This window comes from Phocoena sinus, chromosome 3, assembly GCF_008692025.1.
Source record: "Phocoena sinus isolate mPhoSin1 chromosome 3, mPhoSin1.pri, whole genome shotgun sequence".
Classification (NCBI taxonomy): Eukaryota; Metazoa; Chordata; class Mammalia; order Artiodactyla; family Phocoenidae; genus Phocoena; species Phocoena sinus.
The window spans coordinates 74,433,330-74,449,294 of NC_045765.1; the positions used below are offsets into that span (position 1 = coordinate 74,433,330).

At 36.0% G+C, this 15,965-nt stretch overlaps 1 protein-coding gene across 3 annotated transcripts in view; it reads right to left on the reverse strand.

Annotated features, from left to right (window-relative positions):
* DMXL1 (Dmx like 1) overlaps nt 1–13,151 on the reverse strand; it is a 132,943-nt gene extending 119,792 nt beyond the window's left edge. For all 3 annotated transcript variants that reach the window (XM_032625990.1, XM_032625989.1, XM_032625991.1), the window contains exon 1: nt 12,573–13,151. In XM_032625990.1, coding sequence (XP_032481881.1) covers nt 12,573–12,659 — 87 coding nt within the window. In that variant the 5' untranslated portion in view covers nt 12,660–13,151. The remainder of the gene's footprint in view (nt 1–12,572) is intronic.
* Between the last annotated feature and the right edge of the window lie 2,814 nt (nt 13,152–15,965).

Genomic DNA, 15,965 nt, shown 5'->3' on the forward strand with positions numbered 1-15,965 from the left:
TCACAGGACTTTCTTCCATTTAAGAGTACGTGGCTGTCGTCCTAGAATTTACATGCAGCATAATTCTGAAAATAAAATATCTATCACAAACTGCTTTCCATCCTAAGTTCTTAAAATTTTAGTAATTCTTTACTTTCTCATCACTTTTGCACATATACATACACCTTACTTAATGTAAAAAATATTATACTTAATATATACTTCATGACCATAATTCCTACCAAAGCCAAAATGGTTCTGTACAAGCTACCAAAAAATATTAGAAAAGGGACTTGAAAGAACACACAAATAAATTTGCTCACATTACCAACAAGAAAATGAGGCCTAAATTGGCCGACGACTTCTTAGTGGCAGAGTGGGCTTGAGAACTCTAATCTCTTGATTTTTGATCTAGTGCTATTTTGATGTCAGAACAGGAACTTCCCTAGTTAAGCATGCTTGTCTGGAATTTTCCTAAAAGGAATTAAGGGAAATCAAGTCTGTTTCTACTAGTGCCACACAGTGGAAAAAACTGGCTCAGTAAACAAACAAAAAACCTCATGATGGTCTGCTCACCTAGGTGTAAATATCCACAATAGGATCATAAGGCTTGTCACAAGACTAACAGCCAGAATAAATTCCAAAAACTAATTTATGAAAAATGTCATTAACAATACTCTAAAATATCTTAATATTTTAGAAACTGATTTTCTCCTGAATATTAAATTTTGATAAAATACTGATTGTCACTGTTTACCAAAATACTGTATTAAATTTAGAATGTTTACAATGTAGATTTCCTCCTCACTAAACAAAATTTTTTCAGTTTCCATTAACTAGAATATATATATTTTAAAATGTGTTCATAACCTTGCCTTCTTTTTGTTTACCTGCAATTATATATCTACTTACAGATATTGTGTTGCACCTGTTTTTGTCAATCAGGACTCTTAAGTTTTCCTGAATTAAGTCTACATGAATCCTGAAGTACCTCACAAAATTACTGTTTAATTCAACAAGTATTAAACATTTATAAACTTGATAAAGGCAAAGTTACCTCAGAAATAAACATCTATCCCTATAGAAAGATGCCAACTTATAATACAAATGAACCTTGATCATTCAAAGACTTATCCAGTTCTGGATTACCCTTGTTCTTTTGCTGCTGCTATTATACTATCACTGCCTGTCAGTTAATTTTTCCTTAGTGACGGCACTAGAAGGTGCAAAGCTATCTATCCCTAGTTTTGGTAAACTTTAAATTGAATAAAAATTATTGATCTTCATCTGGAATATCTCTGTCATTTAGTCCTCACTTTCTTCTTTCAGAGTTATAACTAATGGATGGCAATAAACTGGTAAATGGGGAAAAAACAAATATAACGAACTGCAGTTCACACTTCATCAGTTGACTATTATCCTTGGGGCTTATAATAAAAAAACCTCCTGGTTTTCTTGACTACAGAATTTTAATTTTTATAGTTTATTTGACTGTATAATTAATTAAATATAAAATGCATTAAAGACTCAAACTCTATTTGTGTTTTGTTCCATTTCTTAATCATTTTCAAGAATGTGTAAACATCTCCTTAAAAATCCTGCTGTGCACAGAATACTGGTTGAATAAACTGTGGTACATAGCCACGATGGAGTATTAAGCAGCTATAAAAAGAATGAGGAACAAATCTATGAACTCACTTGGAGTGATTTCTAGGGGATTTTATAAAGTGAAAATAAAAAGTAGAAAAGAGCATATATGGCAATTTTTTGTGTGTAAGGAAAAAGGAAAATAAAACACATGTACCTGGCTTGCTACAAAAAGGAACAAAGGGAGAATAAAACTAGGGGAAAATGAAGTTGGATACCTACAAAAGGGGAGAAGATGAAGTGGAAGCAAAGAATAACACTTCTGAGTATAACTTTTTATATACTTACGACTTCTTTTTAAAATTGAAGTATAACTGACCTACAGCACTCTGTTAGTTCCAGGTGCACAACACCGTGATTCTACATTTCCATACATTATAAAGTGATCACCATTAAGTCTAGTTATTATGTGTCACCATACAAAGGTATTACAGTATTATTGACTATATTCCCCATGCTGTACATTTAATGCCCATGACTCATTTATTTTGTAACTGGAAGTTTCTATTTCTTAATCTCCCTTACCTATTTCACTTATCACTCCCACCTCCCCCTTCCCTCTGCTCTGGCAACCACATTTGTCCTCTGTATCTATGCTGTTACTGTTCTGCTGTCTGTTCATTTGTTTTGTTTTTTAGATTCCACACATAAGTGAAATCATACAGTATTTGTCTTTGTCTGACTTACTTCACTTAGCATAATACCCTCCAGGTCCACACATATTGTCACAAACGGCAAGATTCCATTCTTTTTTTATGGCTGAGTAATATTCTACTGTGTGTGTATACATGTATACACACACACACACACACACACACACACCCCTTTATCCATTCATCTACCAGTGGACACTAGTTATGACTTTTGAAACACGTTAACATCATACATATTCAAAAAATTGATTTAAATCAGTCAGAATGGGGGGGAGGTGAAACAAAGGAACTAAGTACATTTCAAACAAATACTATATCTACACTGAAAGAAAGAAGGCAGGAAGGAACTAAGTAACTTATGAACACGGAATTTGACTATATGTTTGCAGCCTTGGAGAGTGAGAAGGAAAAAACTAGTCTTCCTCCCGTGTTTCTCCTTTGCTCTCACATTATTACCACATTCACAACACTTCTGACAACAGATGTGGAGGGGTTTTAACCACACCAAGCAAGCAATTATGTGACACCAACTGAGTATCCTACAATTTAACTCAGTCCTGACACTATCTGCCTGGAGATAGCATCATATCCCACAAGTTAAGGGCTCAGCCTTAACTGAGACTGCCCTCCACTTCAGATGCTAATCACAAGTAGTAGGTCCTCAGATTACCCACAACTTCTGTCCCAGTCAAAGGTTCCCATGACCTCTTCCCCCTTGGATTTATTTGCTAAAACAGTGCAAAGATCTCAGGGAAACACTTATGCTTACCAGTGTGATAAAGGATACAAATAAACAGCCAGAAAAAGAGATGGGGGCGGGGAGGGGGGCACTTTTTTGTGCTTTCCTCTATCTTTCATTCACTGTAATCATCTGAGCCTATTTTTTCTTATTGACAGGGCCAAATGCTAAGTGCTTTTCACTGGTATCCCATTTAATCCTCACAACAAATCCTGTGAGATATTTACTATAATCAATCCATTTTACTGATAAGGAAACTCGAACTTAGATTGAGTAATTGGCTCAAGTCTCAGAGCTAGTATCAGACACAAATGAGACTGAAAGCAAGTTATAACTAATGGGAAAGAACATGCTCTTACTCCTGCTGCTATGCTGCCATACAATGCCTTATAAATAAACATGATGTGAATTTAATAACTGTCCCCTAATTTCTTCCTATAATTAAAAATGACTTCTTTGGATGTAAAGCAACCAGAATTCCCATAACTGCTGATACGAATGTAAAATAAAATGGTCCCACTACTTTGGAAAGCTAAACACAGGCACACTCAATGATCCAGCAATTCTACCTCTAAGTTTACACCCAAAAGAAATGTGTCTATATGTACACTAAGAGTCATGTACAAGAACATTCATAGCGATTCATAAAAGCTCCAAAGTAGAACCAACTCAAACATATAATAGAATGCATAAATAAACTGTAGTATATATATTTTAAATGGACAGCCACCAAGGACCTACTGTATAGCACAGGGAACTCTGCTCAATATTCTGTAACAACCTAATTGGGAGAACAATTTGAAAAAGAATAGATACTTATAACTGAATCACTTTGTTGTACACCTGAAACTAACACAACATTGTTAATCAACTGTACTCCAATGTAAAATAAAAAGTTTTTAAAAAAAAACTGCAGGGCTTCCCTGGTGGCGCAGTGGTTGACAGTCCGCCTGCCGATGCCGGGGACACGGGTTCGTGCCCTGCTCCGGGAAGATCCCACATGCCGCGGAGCGGCTGGGCCCATGAGCCATGGCCGCTGAGCCTGCGCGTCCGGAGCCTGTGCTCCGCAACGGGAGACGCCACAGCGGAGAGAGGCCCGCGTACCACAAAAAAAAAAAAAAAAAAAAACTGCAGTATAATCATACAATGGAATACTATAAAGCAATGGTTCTCAAACTCTCTGGTTTCAGTAATCCTTTGTACACTTAAGAAAATACTGAGGATAACCACCCTAGCTTCTCCCTCCCCAAGAGCTTTAGTTTGGGTGGGTTATCACTATCAATATTTACTCTTTTAGAAAACTGAGAAAATATAATACACTAATTGATAAGGTAATCAAAGCTTCCCAACAAATAAAAGCCCAGGACCAGTTGGCTTTACCAGTGAATTCTACCAAACATTTAAAGAATAATTAACACCAATCCTTCTTAAACCCTTCCAAAAAACTGAAGAGGCCATTTAACAAGGTCAACATTACCGTTATACCAAAGCTACACAAGGCACTATAAGAAAAGAAAATTACAGGCCAATTTCCCTGATGAATATAGATGCAAAAATCTTGAACAAAATACTAGCAAACTGATTTCAAGAGCACATTAAAAAGATCTTATACCATAATCAAGTGGGATTTACCCCTGGAATGCAAGGATGGTTCCATAAAGGCCATATATGACAAACCTATAGCTAATATACTCAATGATAAAAAGCTAAAAGCTTTCCTCTAAGATCAGGAAAAAGACAAGGATGCACACACTCCCACCAATTCTATTCAACATAATATTGGAAGTCCTAGCCAGAGCAATTAGGCAAGAAAAAGAAATAAAAGGCATTCGAATCAGAAGGGAAGATGTAAAATTGTCTGTTTGCAGAAGACAAGATATTACATATAGAAACACTAAAGATTCCACCAAAAAACTGTTAGAACTAAGAAATGAACTCAGCAAAACTGCAGAATACAAAATCAACATACAAAAATCAACTGCATTTCTATATGCTAACAATAAACTATCCAAAAAAGAAATTAAGAAAATCCAATTTACAATAGCATCAAAAAGAATAAAATCCTTAAGAGTAAATGCAACCAAGGTGAAAAGTCTTGTACACAGAAAACTGTAAGACATTGATTAAAGAAGCTGACAACACAAATAAATGAAAAGACATCTTCTGTTCTTGGACTGGAAGAATTAATATTGTTGAAATGTCCATATGACACAAAACCATCTATAGATTCAATGTAATCTATCAAAATTCCAGTGGCATTTTTCACATAGGGAAAAAAAAAAATCCTAAAATTCACATGGAACCACAGAAGACCCCAAATAGCCAAAGCAATCTTAAAGAAAAACTAAGCTGGAACCATCACATTTCCTTATTTCAAACTATGTTGCAAAGCTATAAAAATCAAAACAGTACGGTATTGGCATAAAAACAGACACATAGGCCAAAGGAACAGAATCATGAGCCCAGACATAACCCACACATATATGGTCAACTAATCTTTGACAAAGGTGCCAAGAATATACAACAGAGAAAAGACAGTTTCTTCCATAAATTGATGCTGGGAAAACTGTACATCCACATACAAAAGAATAAAATCGGACCCTTATCTTACATTACACGCAGAAATCAACTCAAAAATGGATTAAAAACTTAAACCTAAAACCTGAAACCACAAAACTCCTAGAAGAAAACATAGGGGAAAAGGCCCTTGACAATTAGTGATGATTTTTTGGACACCAAAAGCACAAGCAACAAAAGCAGTAATAAATAAGTAAGACTACATTAAACTGAAAAGCTTCTGCACAGCAAAAGAAACCACCAACAAAATGAAAAGGCCACCTAAAAATGGGAGAAAATATTTGCAAATCTTATCTGATAAAAAGTTAATATCTAGGGCTTCCCTGGTGGTGCAGTGGTTGAGAGTCTGCCTGCCGATGCAGGGGACACGGGTTCGTGCCCCGGTCCGGGAAGATCCCACATGCCGTGGAGCGGCTAGGCCCGTGAGCCATAGCTACTGAGCCTGCGCATTCGGAGCCTGTGCTCCGCAACGGGAGAGGCCACAACAGTGAGAGGCCTGCGTACCGCAAAAAAAAAAAAAAAATTGGGTAGAAGACTCAGACATTTTTCCAAAGAAGATGTACAAATGGCCAACAGGTACATGAAGAGATGTTCAACATCACTACTCATCAGGGAAATGCCAATCAAAACTGGATGAGATATCACTTCATATCCATTAGGATGCTATCAACAAAAAGATAAAAGTGTTGGTGAAGATGCGAAGAAAGGGAATATTTGTGCACTCTTGGTGTGAATGTAGATTGGCACAGCCACTGTAAAAAACAGTATGGAAGAGTCCTGAAAAAATTAAAAGCAGAACTACCATATATTCCACCAATCCAACTTCTAGGATTATATCCAAAGATGATGAAATCTCTGTAAGAGATATCTGCACTCCCATATTCATTTCAGCATTGTTCACAATAGCCAAGATATGGAAACAACCTAAGTGTCCATCAGTGAATGAATGGATAAAGAAAATATGTTTTATACACACACACACACACACACACAGACACACACACAAAAGAATATTATTCAGTCATAAAAAAGAAGAAAATTCTGCCACTTGTGACAACCTTGCAGGCATTATGCTAAGTCAGACAGAGAAAGACAAATAATGTATTCCACTTATATGTGGAATCTAAAAACATTGTACTAATAGGAACATTGTACTAACAGAATAGAATGGTGGTTGCCAGGGGCTATGGATGGGGGAAATGGGAGATGTTGGTCAAAGGATACAAACTTTCAGTTATAAGATGAATAAGTTCCAGGGATCTAATGTACGGCATGGTGACTATAGTTAACAATATTGTATTGTACAGTTGCAAGTTGCTATTAGAATAAAGCTTTAATGTTCTCATCATAACAACAACAAAATGGTAATTATGTGAGTTAAAGGATATGTTAACTAACCTTATTGTGGTAAAGATTTCACACTATATATGTGTATCAAATCATCACACTGCACACCTTAAACTTACACAATTTTCATGTAAACTGTATGTCAATAGAGCTTGGGGGGAAAAATAGAGAGATGAATCTGTACAGAAAATCCAAACTGGATATCATGCAAAAATCACTTGAAATAAACATATCTTCTTATGGATATTTTTAATATATTATTAAAATTAATTCAATCTCTAGAGTTTATACAACATGATGAGTTAATAAGCATGGAAATACACGAAAACAAACTTTAATTCAAAATGGGCTCTGCACGCAAAGTTCATAGCAGCACTATTTACAACAGCCAAGACATGGAAGCAACCTAAGTGTCCATCAACAGATGAACGGATAATGATGTGGTACATATATACAAAGGACTATTACTCAGACATAAAAAAGAATGAAATATTGCCATTTGCAGTGACATGAATGGACCTAGAGAATATCATATTAAGTGAAGTCATAGAGAGAAAGACAAATATTGTATGATATTACTTATATGTGTAATCTAAAAAATAATACAAATGAATCCATATATAAAACAGAAACAGACTCACATAGAAAACAAGCTTATGGTTACCAAAGGGAAAAGGGAGGGGGGCAAGTGATAAATTAGGAGTATGGAATTAACAAACTACTATACATAAAACAGATAAGCAACAGGATTTACTGTATAATACAGGGGACAATATTCTTGTAATAACCTATAATAGAACATAATCATATATATGTGTGTGTATACACACACACACACACACACACACACACACACACACAATCTCCAAATCACTTTTCTGGACACCTGAAACCAACACAGTATTATGAATCAACTGTACTTCAATTTTAAAAGTCAATCAATGTAATTCACACATAAAATAAAGAAGAAAAAATAAATAAAATGGGCTGTGTGTGATTTTAAAATAATCCATTTTTACTAAATTCTTAAATAAAAATAACCCATCTCCCTGGTTTTAAATAAAAACCTAACATGTAATACTATATATAACAGTCTAAACCAAAATCTAAAACTAGTTTTATAGATTTTTTCCAAAATAAATTGTTCTGAAAAATTCATTTCAAGGTGTCCTATTACTATCAAAACAAAAAGAACAGCACTGGTTCATCAAATAAATTGCCACACTACCTAAGCTTCAAAATTAATATGTATATATTGTAATTGGTACACTAGCTGCTTCTGTCAAAAGATCTGTAATCAGAATAACCTATTACTAAGCAACGAAAATTAAATTGAGAAACGAAAATCCTTTTATTAGGCATACATAATATTGGGTTTACTAACTTTGAGACTAAACAAGGTGCAAAGACAGAACTGAGTTCATATGTGTGCTTTCAAGCATACAATCGAAACATGATTTTTAACTTTAAATTTGGCAGACAACCTTCTCCAATATTCAAAAATTACCCAAGGCTGCAACAGTCAGCATTCTAATTTGGAAATCCTGTGATTTCTGTACTTAGATTTCCTGTTTTCACTGTTTTGTTTTAACCAACCACACCAGGTAAATATCCCAAAGAATTTCTTCCTGGTATACTTCCTGGTTAAATGAGTTATGTTTGGCATGTTGTAATTAACATTATTCTCATTTTTTTAAACACAACATTAAGAATTCGTATTACTTCAATAATTTTAAAGAAACCTTAATACTATTTAAAACATAAAATTTTTAAATAGGCTAAATATGTAAAAAGAAGTCCAATTTGTACTCGTAATAGCATATGAGCACCACAAAAATCATTCTTTCTCCAGATACAAACAGTATCAAACTTTCCCCTCCTGTATCTCTCCATCCACAAACATTAACATGCTTCTCCAAAATAAGAACCTCCTATAAAAGTTTCCCTACAGTGAACAAAACAAAAAGTTAAACTACTATTACAGAAAGAAGGAGAATGCTAATTCAGCCTCCATTTCTCTACCAACACCCAGATAGCTGCAGTCAGTCTTTTGACTTCTAATCTGGGTCCCCTTGGCTGGGAACCCAGAGTTGTCTAATACAAAAGGGAGTCTGGAGTTATTACATGTTTGCTATCCCTCGAATAACAAAGGCATTTAAATTCCAAACTAGAGACAGCAAGTCCTAAATATTAACACAATCTGTCTCTTGGAAATTATCTCCCTTTCCATTTCAGTAAAAACACAATTTCAACACTAAGTATGGATAATCTATTGCATGCACAGAGACATTAGAAAATCCAGATTCTAACTAACTATGCCTGTTTTTAACTTATTATTTGTCTTTTACAAATAAAATTTTTATTCTAAAAACAAAAGTTGTCAACAGATTAGGACCAGGTTGCTCATATACTTTCACTCTAAAGACAGTATGAAATTAACAAGGGAAAAGGAGTGAGAGAAAAATTCATGTAAATAAAGAAAAATTAAAGAATTTTTGCTTCGGATATCTGAAATCTCTCCTGGTTAATCACCTGATATTTATGGCAAAATGCGTAACAAATGACTTTGGAAAAAAATTTTTAAATTTTAATTGAAGTATTTTATTTGGACTCAAATCTAAATTATTAAAAATATTTTTTAAAAAACACAATTTTTAATTACATAGATAAGGCTTCTTTATCTATTAGCCATCAATTCAACCAGTATTTATTAAGCACTTTTTATGTGCTATGCATTATAATGAGCTTAGCCTTTATAATAACTGACATTTTTAAGGGTTTTACAGGTACTAAGCAATGAACTTAGCACTTTTTCATGTAACAGCCCTATGAATAAGTTCTTCTTTAGCCCCACTTTACAGATAAGAAAAAAAGAAGTTCAAAGAATGTAAAAGAACTTGCCCACGGATACATAACTAACTATAAGGACTAGGTTGGAAATCAAATTCAGATAATGACTCTACTATTAGGTGACACCAGTACTTCAATCGCTGTTCCAGGCACTCACAATGAAACTGTGGAAGACATACACAAGGCAAGACAGGTCACTAATATAATGAAAGTGCAAATAAAGTGCTTTGAAAGTATAAGAGAAAAGGTCACTGCCTACTAGAAGCTTTCTTATTAAGAGAAAAGTCAAAATTGTTTGATGCCAGTTTAAGTAGTAAAAAAGTATCTAATACTTACATATACTAACTATATTAATAATTTCATATTTTAAAATCAAGAATCCATGAGAAATCGCACTCAATTTCATTTCAATTTAAAACCTGTCAGACTGTATTCAAAAAACGAGATCTCATCTCTTGTAATCTTTCAAAACAAGAATAAGTTATCTGCAAACATGCAAAGAGATGAATTACGAATGTAAAGTCTGTCTTTAGAGAAGGCATAATGTAACAGGACAAACAAAGTAATTCTTCAAGTGGACCTGCAAGAGGAAGATTTCATGTCCCTAGCTCAAGTAAAACTGGAATTTGGAGAGAGTTTTTTACTCTGCACATACCATCTACCATTAATGCTTGCTCTCTTTCTATGAAAAGAAAAAGAAGCCAAAATCAAAAGAGGTTAAAAACAAAATTCAAGGAGTAAACAACAGATTCTACATTTTAGCAAAGACAGTAATTTCAAGAGAGATAAATTTAAGATGTATATAGTGTCCAGTAGACTGAGGGCAAGAAACTTGGTTTATAACGGAATATCAATTTAATGTTAGAGAGTCAGGGATGGATTAGCTGCAAAGGAAAAAAGATGATTGTTAATAAACTATCACCAAAATTATAGAGACCTGGGATCTCTTTACACTAAATAACAAAAAAATGTTTATTTTTACCTTATTTACTGGACTGATTCCTGAGATCTGGAAGAAATCTGCAGTAGGCTTGGTGGGAGATGATTAAAGCCTGGTCTATGGAAAGACTTTAAAATTCAGTAGAACTGTGCAACAAGCTACATGATGGCGTAGGATAGTCTTATCTTTGGTACATTAACTCATTTCTCCTTTAACATAACAGAAGCATTCACCAAGATTTTATATACACTTAGAAGGATCATCTAGGTGTATAAACAGGCCATCATATTGTATATGCTTTGAAGTTCATATCACTGCTTACATAGATTCTGAATGCCTTCTCAGAAAAAGTTGTTAGAATTTACATTGGAGGAAGCACTCATATAATTTTAGGAGATGACAGAGAATGTAATGTTACCATCCTATAATCTCCCACTAGCAAAATCTTCTTAGGATGATTTTTATTTTCTAAATAGCAAGAGCAGTGAGCAATGTTCAATTGCAGGGAGACTATGGTTGCCCACTGAGACCCTCAGAGTTCACCCTCCTCTTGAGCATTGAAGCGAGGTCAACATTTAGAATTAGTATCTCTACAACTGCTAGTGTCAAGTGCAAGTTAAGGTGTGTATGGGTCACTCTACAGGGGAGGTACAGACTCTATTCGAAAGCAAAGTACTTGGTTGGCACAGATCTAAAAGCACAATTCAGGTATTAAATGCCTACACCATGTTAAATAATGACTACTTTTTTTTCCTATTATTTATTCCGACTGATAAAAAAAAGTCAAAATCGTTTGAGAAAACAACCTAGGGCATCTACTAAGATGTTTATTTTGTTTCACTTTTTTATGCAAAATTAAGTTTTAATCACAACTAAGAGATAGCTATTCAAGTTGTAGCAAAAATCATGAGCACTATACATATATTCAGATATAGGCTATCATGTGCAATACTGACTTATAGCTTAAAATTATTATAAAAACCATACTTAATTCTTTAAAAAAAAACCCACTATAGTTAAGGCAGAAAATGTCAATATACTGATAAACAGCAAAAGTTTGGGGCCCTCTTCCTTTCACTATCTGAAATGAAAAACAAGACACTTTCATTTAAACTTTAACCTGGAATTACCACTACACACCAAAGAGGAATTTTACTGAGAAACAGTAATGCAACTTTTAGTAATTAATGTGAACAATCTAAAATAAATATAAGCCTCCCAGGACTACTAAACTGTTACATATGGAATTCAAAGGATAGCAGGAGTGAACCATTTACGAAAAATAGTTTTTTCTTTCCAAAGTTATTCCCAGTGAATTTAAAGAAAAATAAGTGAAAAGCACTGTTTTCGCTCAGCGCTAGTTGTTGACAGCTACCTGTTTTTAAGACACCCATTCTTTTCAACTACAAAGACACTTGACCTAAACTTAGAGGAAGAAATGAAACCAATCCCAACTATTCCTCAACTTGACAATTAGAGCCTATGGAGTGGGGCAATAAAAAGCCCACATACACATTACACACCAACGATTCTCGGATAAACGATTTCAGTAAACCTCCCCAGCCCAAGGACGTCAGATTAAAAACTTTAAAAATCCTACAAAACATTCTAACTTCCGAGTTTAGCCTCTGTACATTAAGTAACTCAATGACCGAAGCGTTACTGCCTCCTTCGTTCTCAAAGGCCAGGTACGCCGGCCCTAAGGAGCTGGGACCTCCGTAGGGGACGCCCCGCTAGGGCAACGAGGCTTTCTCGGCCTCTGCCCGTCACTCTGGGCCGAGCCCGGCTGACTCAGGGGCGCGGACTCGCCACGGGCGACGCGGGAGCCTCCCTCACTCACCGTGAAGCGCTGGTCGCCGACGCTGCCCACGGAGAAACAGTGGTCGCCGGGGTTCACAGCCCCGGTCAGCACCTGGTGCAGGTTCATGTCGGCGCCTTAATCCAGCAACGGATGTCGCGTCCGGCTCATGCCCGGGGTCAGCGGCCGCTTCCCTCCCTCTTTCCCTCACGGGCGGCGGCTGCTCTTGAAAGGAGACGGCGGCAGCGACAGGCGCCAGGAGCGGGAGCCGCTCAGCTGCGGCCCGCAGCTCATCCCGAGACCGCGCGGGCGAGGCCCGGAGGGGGCGGACCGGCGAGCGGGCGGAGCGCCGCGCTCTTCCGCGCACCTGTCACAACCCGCGCGGGCCCAGGTGAAACTCGGGGTTGACCCAGCGGCCGCGACCCCGGGCCGACTCACCGGCCAGGAGGGACACGCCGTCCACAACACTTCCTCTGGGTTCTGGGTGGCTGGCCCGGACCGAACCCGAATGGCGTAAGCAGCACCCGCTAGTCCTCTGCCCCCTAACCTGGCTTTTCCCAGCTCCGGTGCCGGCCACCCCCACTGGCCTCGGCGGCTCTCTACGCGTCGCTAGGTCCCTTTGGCGGAAATATCGCGAGATTCTCGCGGCGAAAAGGAACACTGCAGTAAACGATTTACTTTTTTACCACAGTGTGCAGAACGGCAAGTGGAAAACGCCTCTTAGAGTGAGATGTTGGCCAATCCAGAGATCCAGTCCACCTAAGGCTCCGCCCACTGCTGAGGACAGACCAATCTCTTTGAGGCTTGTGAGGGACGATGAGCGTTTGAATGTTGAACGTAAGGAACCTAGTAAAAACATAAAGAGCCTTGGAAGAGGTAAGGGTTGTCAAATTATGCTTTAGGTTGGGGCTTAATCTGACTGTTGGGCCAGAAAGCTTAAAAGGGAGAAGTGCATTATAAATGCAGTTGCGGTGTCTTCGGTCCTGGTAGAGACTACAAGTCCCAAGAAGCACCGCTCCCCTAGGCGTCCGGCGAATACTCCAAGTGAATGTGAACCCTGCAGTGTCTCTGTCCCCGCGCAATGGTTACCTCGGCTGGACGCGCGTTAACAGTTTGCTAAAAAGGAAAATTTTGAAAGGTTTAAACATTTGACAAGTACTAAAATGAAGGGTTTTCGCCAGTGTTTAACTTAACATTCGTTTTGAAGTAGTGCTGATAACAGTACTGCACCAGCCCTGCGTTGAGCTGTTTTGGAAAAACCTAAGAATTCCAGAATGTTTAGTGTCACAGTCTCAACTGTGAGATTCAACTCTAATTGTATTTTAAGACAAGTTTTGTATTATTATTGATAAACATCTCTTTATGTCTCCTCCCAGGTACCCTCTTAGGGACAAACTGTCCTGTATCCCAAGTGTCTAGCGCAGTGCGCTTTCCAACCTAGGTGTTCAGAAAATGTTAAATAAGTGAATGTAAATAGGAACTCCCCACCAAAAAAAAAAAAAAAAAAGTAGTTTTTTTTTTAAAATTGGTGAACTGATTTTGATTTTATATCCTTTTCTTGTGGTAAAAAAACAAAAAACAGAAAGCAAAACAAACAACCCCCCAAAAAGTTCACACTATTACTTGGGTAGGAGGAGTACTGGTAATTTTATTTCCTTTTGCTTTCCCTAAGTTTTTTGCAGTGTACATATACTTCGTTTAGCAATAAAAAAAAGTTACTTAAAAAATAAGTTTAAGAAAAGAATCTCAAAATTAGTGGATATATGTATAACAGATATACCTTGCTGTACAGCAGAAACTAATGCAACATTGTAAATCAACTATAATAAAAACTTTAAAAAAAATTAAGAGCCATCTCCCTTTTTTTAATTTGAAAGATGTAAATGAATTCCATTATTTATCCCAGTCTCCTCATAAAAATAAGGGATTTAAAACATAACTTGTCTTAAAAAAAAACAAACCTATTTTATTGAGGTCTAACATACAGTTTAGTTTGTGTTTTAATTATTAATTCAGATTTTATTTTAAATGACTTTAAGTTAATTTTATATTTTAGATCTTAAATCAAGGTTTTTCTATATTCCACATAAATTCTGTGTATAGCCCAAAGTTTAACATGTTTACTCATTCTATTCTGCCTATCTTTTGATTTTGAAGGGCATACTGTTTAGCAGAATAAAAGAAACTAAGGGACCTAGTAGTTAGAAAATCTGAGATCTACTCCTGATCTGTCATTTGCTGTGTGACCATGGAAAATGTCTTGTAAACTTTGTTTTCATCATCTGTAAAATTAACAAGTTTAACCTGATTATCAACACATTTTACTTGGCATTTTTATTCCTGATAAACATGTTAGTTTTTTTTTATTATTCAAACAGAAAGTCACAAAACTTATAATCATCCTCATCAGTTCACTCAGTCCCATGTAATTAATTTTTTTTTCATCTTGATTTTTGTTAGCACTTTTATGAATTCATCAGTTTTCCATTAGAGTTCTGAAAATGCTTATTCATTCAGTTCAGCAGTATAGTCAATTACCAGAAACCTGTACTTGTCAGAGTCTTTTCCATGAATTCCTTGAAGATGAAACCCTTTTATGGGAACATTTTTGCAAAAGCATCAGAGTACACCCAGAACTGTCTGTAAATGACAAAAGACTTAAAAATGACCACGGTTAAAGATTTGATGAAAGTACATAATAATGCAATTGGCAAGGAAATTTAATTATTTCTGAGATATATATTTTAAAGTAACAACTAGAATTATGACTTATACCAGAACATATAAGATTTTTAGAAATTTCATGTAATGTCTGAAACATTTATATTAACATATTTCCATACAAACATCTGTTAGTTTTTATTAAATTCCTTCATCCTTGAAATAAACAAGAGTTTGACTCCTGGCCTAATCAGCCATTTAGACAAGTTGCTTAATCTCTTCGTGCTTTACTTTCCTTATCTGTAAAGTGGGGATAGTAATAGACTTTTTTCATACAATTATCATGAAGATTAAATGAGCACAGTGTTTAGCACATAGTCAGAATTCAATAGATGTTAGCTACTCATTATTATTATTAAATTAAATCTAACCTTTTGACATATACTTATTCTTTCTAAAGTTTTACATATAGTGTCAAACCTCAGTCCAAATCAAATTTTCCAGTGATGTTTGAGATGCCACAAATGTTCTGAGGCCATCCCAGTCTGTATCCAAAACTATGGGACTACACTACAACAACTAATGAAAAGTGAGGACATTCCTTTTACTCTTATTCAGAAAAAAATGCCCATTCAACAACCTATCTTTGAAGTTCAGCAGATGAACTGTTTCAATGAAACAACTAAATCCTTTTACTATATCTATTTATTCCACTACAACTATGGCCTGCTGTCTGGTTTTATATAGTCCTTGAGCTGAGAATGTTTTTTACAT